Source organism: Bombus bifarius, unplaced genomic scaffold, assembly GCF_011952205.1.
Source record: "Bombus bifarius isolate JDL3187 unplaced genomic scaffold, Bbif_JDL3187 scf7180000008062, whole genome shotgun sequence".
NCBI lineage: Eukaryota > Metazoa > Arthropoda > Insecta > Hymenoptera > Apidae > Bombus > Bombus bifarius.
The window spans coordinates 491005-501804 of NW_022884426.1; the positions used below are offsets into that span (position 1 = coordinate 491005).

Below are 10800 nucleotides of genomic sequence, written 5' to 3' on the forward strand. Positions count from 1 at the left end.
TGAATGTAATTCCTACACTTACCGCTGTAAATCGCAGAGGGCGTAAGAAACAGTACGATTTTTTACACGATCGGTATTTCAGAACATGGGACATGATTCACGAAGTGCTATAAGATGAGAAGTCTGTGCTGCATACTCGTCTGGACAGGACCGTGTATTTACTTGGATCTTGGATCGGAACCACAGACTTCTATAGTATATAGAACATTCGGAACTTCGGAATAGTAGTCAGACTTTCATGTACTCAAAACGATTCCTTCGTCCAGCGAATATGAAAGTTACGTAAATTCCTCTGTATAAATATACTTGTCTATTTTTTGCCGGATAGTATTAAAAAACTGTGCGTATTAATACATGGTAACGCATCGGAAATTGACGTACCTTGGTTAAAGAATGGTTTAAGGATATGAAGATTACAAAGAAGATTTGAACTGTTGTTGTACCGACCATCTGTTCTAAACATGTTTAGTACCATAAAAGAAACCTCGGAGGAAGATCGACATGTTACTCTTATAATAATTTCAAACGAAACAATATGAGGATAATCTATTTATCTAAATACTTGTCAATTTGTTTCGCTGAACTCGCCACTACGATGGAAAATTTCTGACGAACGAATTATTGTTTGTAGTGGATTGAATATCACGACGATGTAGATGAAGAAGAAGGATTCGTTTTAAAGAAAACAAGCGGAATAAACGGGCAATAAAAATGATCGCCGTGTGTCAATTACTACATCTTCGTAGTCGCTCTTTGCGAACCCTTATTCTAGGATTGATCTGTTTGACTTTCTACGCGTATTATCGTACGACTCTCTACGATGTTCCTCAATATACTGTACCACGAAACATTTGTAAGTATTGATTCTTTTCTAATATTAAATAATATTTCGCTCACATAGGATTACGAAATGATTTTAACATTTATTGCTATTGATAATAGTTGGATCAACTATTTGTAATCGTTGGATAACAGTTGAATATGCGTCTACATGTTTTAAGAAATTTTATATTCTATTTAGGTCGACCTGCATCTCTGGAGATTTACAAGCAACGATCAAACACCAGCATAGAGATTCATATAGGAACTTTGTCTAAAAATGACTCTCCAGAATTATCTGTCATTGATCCTTACAGTGTACAAAATGCTAATCTTTCGAATGCTCTGATTACTACACAGTCAACATCTTCTAGTTCTCAAATTGCGAACGTATCAATCGTTGTTTCCAAGCAAAGCAGTGAAAAACCACCTACGCAAATGGACAAGGTTATCAACGAGACCAAAGCAGTCTCTGTGCTTCCCAATGAATACTCTGCACGTGCTATTTATGAAGCTGGCCATATGGTACCAATACCAGAGAAATGTCCAAATTTTGGTAAAGAAATGGATCTGGTAATAATAATAATGTCTGCACCAACTCATCTAGAAGCCAGAATGGCAATACGACAAACATGGGGTCATTTTGGTCAGAGAAGCGATATTAGTATTTTGTTTATGTTAGGTGCAACTATGGACTCCAAAGTGGAAACAATTTTGAGAAAGGAACAAAAAACTTACAACGACGTAATACGCGGGAAATTTCTAGATTCATATTCTAATTTGACGCTTAAAACAATTTCTACTCTCGAATGGGTAGATAGTTATTGTTCCAAGGTTAAATTTCTTTTAAAGACTGATGACGACATGTTTATTAATGTTCCACGTTTGCAAGCTTTCACGATTAAACATGCAAAAGAGAAGAATGTAATATTTGGCAGACTAGCCAAAAAATGGAAACCAATTAGGAACAAAAAAAGCAAGTATTATGTATCTCAAGCACAGTTTAAACATGCCATCTTCCCCGACTTCACCACTGGACCAGCGTATCTTTTATCCAGCGATATCATACGTAAGCTGTATGATGCTGCGTTAGACCAAACATATCTTAAACTAGAAGATGTTTTTGTGACTGGTATAGTTGCAAATAAACTGGGTATCAAAAGGACGCATGCTAATGAATTTTTAAATAAAAAAATATCGTATAGTGCGTGTAATGTTCAACGAGGTATAAGTATTCACATGGTCAAGTACAGCGAGCAATTTGATCTTTGGAAAAAATTACTCGACGGCAAAAGCAAATGTAAATGATAAATATTCAATAAGATAGTAGATATTATATCATTGATTTTTTTATTTTGCAACACAATTACTCCGAAAAAATCAATAATATGATATCCTATCACTATGAAAGCTTGATAACTACAGTAGATGTTTGAGATTTCCAAGTCACACGACAAATAATGTTAGTCATTTATTGCAGTATGAAATCTGTTAGACTGTGTTAAATCAATTTGTAACATTTATTTCTCTTCTTTTTTTCTTTTTCTTTTCCCTTTCCAAATCAATTAAGAACAGAAATCATGATTTCATATTGCATACTTGATACGTAATGTACTTTTGCGCCTCGTCATAGTGATGAGTCTTGAACTGTTTCTCTAAATAATTGTACGTGAATGAATGACTCGTAGTTTCATGCATGAACTATCTAATATTTATAATACTCAAACATCACAATCAAACAACAGTACTCATAATATACTTAATATTTTAACATTTATGAATATACGAGAAATAGAAGCTTCCTACATGCACAATTGCGCGATCATTTCGAGTAATATCTAAGTATTTATCATAAGAAGATCGAGGATTTAAAACTATTTTCTCCGATCAAATACTTTTCACAAAGCTCTTTGTTTGGATATAACGCGGAATGATTTAATACGATTACATAATCTATCATTTCGTTACGCAGTGGTATATATGTGAACAAGATACGCCCTTCCCACGATGTAAAAAGCGATAAAAAAAATTAATAGCGTATTATTCAAACATGTATTGATAATCTCGATACGCTTTCAACGGTAGACATGTGAAAATAATGTTTCAACAGGAATCCCCATCGAGTAAACAGCGCGTTTAATTACTAAAGTACGTGATTCAATTCGTATCAAAAGTTTTTTCTTTCTTCTAAAAGAAAAACAAAGCAGAAAATAGCTGTACTTAAGATGCGTTTCAGAAAGAAATAAAATAAAATAATTAGAATTCGAAGGTGTATACGAAAAAGCGCGTTTATCGTATAAATATATGTACTCTGTGTAAATCTGAGATATATCGAATTTGAATTTTTATATAACTGGAGAAATGGTATTTTAAAAATCGTATGCGCAGTGTATTATTTAAAACAATTCATTTTTTTCTATAAAGAAAAGACATGAATGAAATAATGACATTACTCAGATGAATGAAACGTACAATAGAAAAATATTGTACATGCCAGTATTATAAACTATTATAATACGCGATACAATGAACAATGACTTAACGATTATGACATGCCTTCCGGGATGACCAGTATCGTTTTATACCAACGATTGTGTAACGTATGTACGGTCATGAGATACCTACATTCCATACTTTTGCTGAACTAGTTACTATCCATGAACAATTTGCATTTTATTTTTATACGATTCTATTGCAAATATATTCTGTGAAATTATACTATAATATGTGTAATTGTTACGCGAACGATCCGTATACCGATTTTTCGACAAAATAATTGTTATTACTTCACAATAATTTTATTCTGAAAACAAACACAAATCTCAATTTAAAATTAATATCAAAGAAACAGGTACCAGTGTGCTATCATTTTACAAAACGTAAATATATCTAATTTTCTAACGATATCTGTTCATTGATTTTTACAAAACGTTATCAACCCTTAATTATAGTTCATAACTCGTCTATTAGAATCGCAGATCACCACATAATTGAATCGTGATTAATTATGTTGGTACATAGAATCAAGTATTATTTGTATCATATGCTATATATATAAGTCATGCTAATACACTAATCATGTAATTTGGAATAGACTTGAGAAATTAAAACGCTTTAAGAGAGAAATCGATGAATTTGTCGGTGTAATAGAAAGTTTGAACACGAAAACAAAATATTATTCATTTTATTTATTTATGTTTCGATCTAGTAACTTGTCCATGAGTAAATTAGATATTATAATCAATGGAAGAAATATAGGACGCTAAAAATAATATGTTCGTACGAATTATCAGAAATTTGAGAAAATAGGAAAACCAAACCTGACTCAGTCAGGGCCGCATTGAGATATATAAATATCATGAACATAGGCAATGACAAATATACATATGTACATATATATATATATATATATATATATATATATACACATATATTTTAATCTTGATTTCTATTGGAAAATTTCTACTGTATGCGATTATAGGTCTCATTATAATTAATCAATATTGTTATTTGATAGTATAACTTAAGACGTTTACATCTCTAAGCTGTATTTCTCCCATTGGGTGTACCCTACCACTAATCCATAAACAGGTTTCGACACTCGGGAAAATCATCCAAAAATTGAATCGTAAAAAATCAACATGAAAAACAAAAGTTGATTTTCATGACTCAATTTTCGGACTGTTTTCTCAAAGTTTCGGTATACGAATATTGAGATCTATTAAAATGATCATGGTATATACATATTTAATAAATACGTAAATACAATGTACATATGTACAGTGAAGGAAATTTGATTGGAGTTTACAATATTAGAAAGCGGGCGATTTATGCCTTGGCAATATTCTTTCCTATGGTAAAGAAAGTAAATACGAAATTTGTGAGTGATCACACTTATTACTGACCAATAATTTTGACATTTAGTTAATAAATTTGTTAAATAATTTCTATTCGTTGCCTCGGATACGCTGTTGCATCATGCAATATATTCACGCTAAAGAGAGCCACAGGTCTTCAGATTTAAGGACGAAAGAGTTGAAAATTATGATGGTACGTTTGGGCAACGTTCTAATCTCGCAGCCAACTTCATGTTTATTGGCTATTTCTTGACATGTACAATGTACAAGGTGGAACGCAAGTAGTATCAGTGGATAGAAAATGGCGACATCGAAAAGTCAGCGTTGGATGGTAGATTCGGGGATTCTGCGTAAAAAAAATGGAGAAGAGGAACCGCAGGAGCTGTTGGTGTTTGGATATAGCTGCAAATTATTTCGAGATGATGACAAGGCGAAAATGATTGATCAAGGAAAGCATTTGATACCATGGATGGGCGATAGCACATTGAAAATAGACAGGTCCGTTTCCCTAACCTAGACAAATTTATCATCTAGGATATTTATTCTTGCATAAATGCACCGTACATGTAACCTTTAGAAGAATGATATCAATCGAAACTAAGCAAAGTGCAGCAGTTGGAAAAATTCAACGATAAACGGTTAACGTACGGATAAGCAATCTGGAGACTGTTTAAGGTTTCTGCAGGTGTCTTGGCTGTGAACAGGCGGTGTGGAAGCGCGATATATACGCGCTTTGCACGGCCGTAGAGCAACGTGGTCTCATCACGTTGGTGTTTTGTGGCTGACCGACGGCGCAGCAGCAAGGTGAGACACAGCGTAGAGAGACAAACGGCAGCTGACGATTGTAGGTACTATAATCGTTCAGCATGGTATGTATTTTAGCGTTCTAGAATCGAGTGTATCTACCTACATAGACGCACAACGCGGTTCCTGTTATTCGCCTCTGCTTCTGGATCTGTACAAGATCGAATTGAACGATGCTCAATGCAAACGATTATACATTCGCGAAACAAGAGAAACTCTAGCGTAATGTCATTCGTTGTCCGCTAATAATAAGTAAAAAAGAGTAATACCTTTTACACAACTTTTTGGATTGATTACGGAAGTTTCCGCGATGTCTATAAATAGTAACAAATAGTTCGAATGAATAGAGCATTTGAAATCGAATTGTTGTCGTTGTTATTGTATCGTTGTCGTTATTATTTTGTAAAGTGATATAAACGGGACGTGTGTGGTATAACTATATTCTATTTCAGAGAAATTTTGAGGTTGACTGAAACAGGGTTTGCTTCGTGACACAATTTTCAGATGCCGCAATCGAGCAAATTGCTATCTGAAACACATAACATCTCTTCTACGTTTAAATCAATTTATGTATGTGTATAGGTACGATGGACGAGGTGCTCTGGGGGACTTACGGATATACGAACCACCGACAGGTGGTTTCGATCATCGAACGATCCTGACCGAGGATGAACTGAAAGTGGAGCAATTATGCGACGAAGAGCGGTATCGGTCTCTCTACAATAATGAAATGGAAGATGCTGTACATCATGGTAAGTGGATCGCGTATATGATACACTCGTATTTACTATTAGTGCATGAAATCAACAACAAAATATATATGGTCGTCTTTCAGAGGAAGAAATAAAGAGGCTACATCAAGCTCTGGATTCAGAGAACACATACACTCAAGTAGCATATGACTACAACGAGGAAGGGAACGGATCAAAGATCGCGTGCGATGATTCACAAAGTCCAAAACAGTCTGAGGGTTCCCAGGAGGAGGATCAAACTTTCGTTCCACCGCCTGATTTGGAAATTCCAGAGGGTATTTCACTGGTTGGTAAACAAACAGCAATAGATGTGTTTATATATAGAATTCATATTTCTGTTCATCATGCTTATTGTTATTGTTGTTGCTTCTTAACAGCCAGAAACACAAAAATTGAATGCCATCATAACAAAAACGGCGCTATTTATAAGTCGTCAAGGTGGCCAAATGGAGATTCTAATTAAAGCGAAGCAGGCGAATAATCCACAATTTTCCTTCTTGTCAATAGACGGACGACTTCATCAATATTATAGATATATACTGGATGCGATCAAGACTGGAAAGTATAATCCTGAAAAGCAGCCGGAGAAAGAAGAATCCGGTACGCATATTGTTTTATTTAAGAGATCATCTTATCGCAACATTCTCGAATGTTGACATTATTATGTCGTGTTAAAATAATCCAAGAGATTTAAAGCAGGATTTATTTACCCACATCTACTTTGATTCTACTTAGCTTTTCCATCTGTAAGTATTTCTATGTTACATTTGTTAATCCATGTTAATCTCTATAATTCATAGGAAGTATTAGTAAGCCGGTATACAACTGAACGTTTTATTAACTTGTATTCTTTTTAATGATAGAACACGAAGAAGGATCATCCGATCAAGACGATGAACCGTATCTTCATCCGAGCTTGGCGTCGTCCTTAACTAAAATAGAAGCGGTATGTAACTTGCAGTTAATGCGTTCTGTGCCGAATACGTTTCGTACGTACGAGTCGTAGATTGTGTGTTTCGATGTTCGTGCAGTTCTCGTAAACTTGGCTCGACTACAAATCAATCTCAAATTCGTCGTTGTTTGCAGGCTCCCAGTATTCCAAGTATACAGTACAAACCATCAGCGGACTGTGCTTATTCGATGCTTGTAAATAAAATAACCGGAAAACCACCGCCTTCGAAAGCACCGCCGCTACATCGCGAAACCACGGTTCAATCAACAACTAGCACAGGATATTATCATCCTGTGCCAGGACAGGTAGGAGATTCGGATCGCAAAATATGACAAACAGAAACATGGTTAAAGCGAAATGCGATGTAACGAGCACCCCCTGTTATTCTTTATAGAATTATAACCCTTATTCAACTTCGGTTACTGCGATGACTGCAACGGCTACAACTGCTGCCACACCTGTACAATACTCTCATGGTCCAGTAATATACGGACCAAACGGGCAGATACAATCACCATTACAAATGGCTGTACCGAACTTATTAACATCTACGAATGAAATGTCGACGACACAAATTACAACGAATGAGTCACAGCCACAATTGGTACCATACGGATCCACATCTCAGAAACAATTAAGTAGACCTTCATTTATCGTTCCACCGGCGGATGTACAAATAATTATAGATAAAATGGCGAGTTACGTGGCGAAGAACGGTAGAGATTTCGAAGCGATCGTTAAAAACAAAGGAGATCCGAGATTCAATTTTCTCGAATTATCGCATCAGTACCACGGTTATTATGCGCACAAATTGACAATATACGAAGGTGCGGTAAACCCGAAAGTATTGACAGAGGAAGAGCTATTACAGAAACAGGAGCCGCAAGAAGAAAAGCAGAAGAAGCTGGAGGAATTGCAGAAGAAGCAACAAAGAATGGAGGAAGTACAGAAAAGAGTGAAGATGATACAAGCGAAAAAGAAGTGTGAGCCCAGGATGAAAGAAACAACTACGACATCGACGACGACGACGACGGCCTCGAACACAGAAGGAGTGAAACAAGTGACGACAGTTTCGTTTTCAATAAAAAAGCCAAAGGACGGGGATACCGGGGTGATTGAAAAGCGAAATGCACTGCCGTTGGAAGAGAGTGACGATGAAATGGAAGCCGAGAGCAAAGATGGAAATTCAAAACCAAGCTCGCCACAAGATTCGAACGAACAGAATTCGCTAATCGGTGTCGGGATTTCAGTTGACAAAGATAGCAGTGGAGCGTGGAAGTCGGAAAAAAAGTGGAAAAACGAGGAAAAGGAGTTAGTGGACCTTACGGACGAGATTCTGGAAGACTGTCAAAAGGAGATTAGGCACAAGCAGGCCGAAGATAGGATTAAGGACAAGCTAGTTGCTGCAGCACGTGACAAACTGGCTGCTACTTCGAGAGAGAGGCAGCTTCAATTGGAAAGGAAAAAGAAAGCGGCAGCGTTTTTGAGTCAAATACAGAGCTCCGGTTTACCGAAAGGTAGTGGAACCGTAGCGACTGTCGCGAATCAAGTAGGAACGAGGAAAGACGACTCGGACGAAGTGCACTCTGTCCCGTCGCCATCCCCCTCGCCGTCGTTGGAGGACGCAAAGTCCTCTTGCGACTTAAGGACCACCGGTGGAAACTCTTTGATGGACAGGCTGAAGAGCGCAGACTTGACCGGTAAAAGATCTAGACCGCGATCGAGGAGTCCAAGTGGAAGTCGAAGTTACACAGATAGACAAAAATTTCACAAGAAACACAAAAAGAAGAGAAGTTCCCACAGAAGGTACGCGACTTTTTCGATCGATTATCACGTCTAATACTGCGTACAACGTAGTGACAGTTTATCTATGCCTATTCGTAAATACAGCCAAAACCACCGCTTCGATTATCTGTAATCGATCTCTTTTCTTCGCTCTCTCTTTTATACTCTCTTCCTCTGTTTCTCTCGCAATCGTTTGTTTGTCACAGCAACCACGACAGTCCGAGCAGTTCTCGGTCGCATAGATCCAAGAAGAGCAAGAAGTCTTCGTCCAAGCATAGGTCACCGTCGCAAACATCATCTCGAAGACATCATCACAGTGCGCGACGAAAGGGAAGCAACTCCTCGTACTCGGATTCGTGTTCATCCTGAAAACGTGTTGTCCTCATATTCGCGTATTATCGACAAGCGGAGATGTATACCTTACAAGTGTACATTTACATACGCGTATATGTAAGTGCACGCATACGAGATGTAAATATGCGAGTACATATGTATACGTAGTTTCGTGCATACATCGGTAATTAAAGTGTCGGTGATAATTTTAATACGACCACTGTCCAAGAAAAAACGAAAATAAGGAAAGATTGAAGAATAAAAAGGTTTTGCCAAGATTGTATATGACCAGCCGTAATTTATTTATTGCTTTTCCTTTGCCCGATTACTCGTAAATCAAATTACACTCGAATATTTTGGAGCTGGTTACGATAAAAATTGTAAATAAGAATAAACGTATCGAGAATACAGAAATTCATCGAATGTCGTTCGAGACGAGCTAAATTTGTTTTACATCAATTTTCGTAGATTATAAAAACAGTGGGAAAGAGGGCGGATAGAGAAAGAACGAAGATGCTAAGAGTAAAATAAAACCGATTATATAATAAGAGTTTGCCATTATGCGAAAGAATGTCAAAGTAGATGCCGTCATCGCGGCAAACGTCGATTGCCGTCACAGTTTCGTCAGTCTGATGTAAGGAAAAGCGGAAACACTGTTGGCAACTCGCTTCGTATTTTCTTTTTTTTTTTTTTCCGTTTCTAGATATTTGAAGGAAAAATATTTAACTTTGAAAATATATCATTTGCGTAATACCAAAGGTTATCGATTTAAAATATTCCATGATTCGGCATACGCGCGGCATCAATCGATTCAGTGTTACTACGAGAGAAGCATTCACAGATGTCAAACAGTAATCTATTCCGAGTTCTTTCCACTCTTTGTCTTCTCCTTCATCCATTTGCTCGCCGCTTCCCTGCATAGTCGTTGAACGTTTCTATCGGCTAAATAAGTAAGCCAGTCGTTCTTCCTCGATAATTTGTGATATGAAAATAGCATCGATGTGTTATGCATTTAACACCGATCGCATATAAACTGCCCCGAGGATTTATTTCCTTTTGCGCCAAATCAATCGTCGTCTAATTGAGTTTAATAAATCGAGAACGCGTCGCTTGAACTACGTCCGCAGAAGGCACGTGTGCCGTCGAAACAAACAAAGAATAAAATACCAACAAACACCTGTTTAACGATGCTGTCGCATAACTGTGCCAACTGTACTCGTTCAAAATGCAATTTTCCTTGTATTTTCTCGAAAAGTCAACGACGTAGTGCGAGAGCAACAACGTTGTTACTTTTAATCCTGCCGCGGCTCTCAAACTTTTATATTTCAATTTCGATTTCAACAAATCAAAGACTTTTGATATTTTAAGGAAACGTTTAACAGGAAATCGCGTATCAGTAACGACTTTCTTCGTATTTTCTTCGAACTTGAGATATTTTCCAATGTTAGAAGAATACGAGTGGATAGAAAATGACTGAAAGTGCCCGATAATTCGTAGA

At 36.8% G+C, this 10800-nt stretch overlaps 2 protein-coding genes across 3 annotated transcripts; both read left to right on the forward strand.

Annotated features, from left to right (window-relative positions):
• Nucleotides 1-90: 90 nt before the first annotated feature.
• LOC117208348 (beta-1,3-galactosyltransferase 5-like) lies at nt 91-2185 on the forward strand. Its single transcript, XM_033449485.1, has 2 exons — nt 91-853; nt 1022-2185. The coding sequence occupies exons 1-2, from the start codon at nt 712-714 to the stop codon at nt 2125-2127; spliced, it is 1248 nt and encodes a 415-aa protein (XP_033305376.1). The 5' UTR covers nt 91-711; the 3' UTR covers nt 2128-2185.
• A 2737-nt stretch (nt 2186-4922) lies between these two features.
• Nucleotides 4923-9590, forward strand: LOC117208321 (splicing factor, suppressor of white-apricot homolog). 2 transcript variants are annotated; one of them, XM_033449394.1, is made up of 8 exons: nt 4923-5174; nt 6063-6232; nt 6316-6518; nt 6610-6832; nt 7096-7178; nt 7319-7489; nt 7579-8990; nt 9176-9590. In XM_033449394.1, the coding sequence occupies exons 1-8, from the start codon at nt 4978-4980 to the stop codon at nt 9336-9338; spliced, it is 2622 nt and encodes an 873-aa protein (XP_033305285.1). In that variant the 5' UTR covers nt 4923-4977; the 3' UTR covers nt 9339-9590. The 2 variants fall into 2 exon arrangements, with proteins under 2 accessions (XP_033305285.1, XP_033305286.1); XM_033449395.1 differs by having other exon boundaries at nt 5031-5480.
• The last annotated feature ends 1210 nt before the right edge of the window (nt 9591-10800 follow it).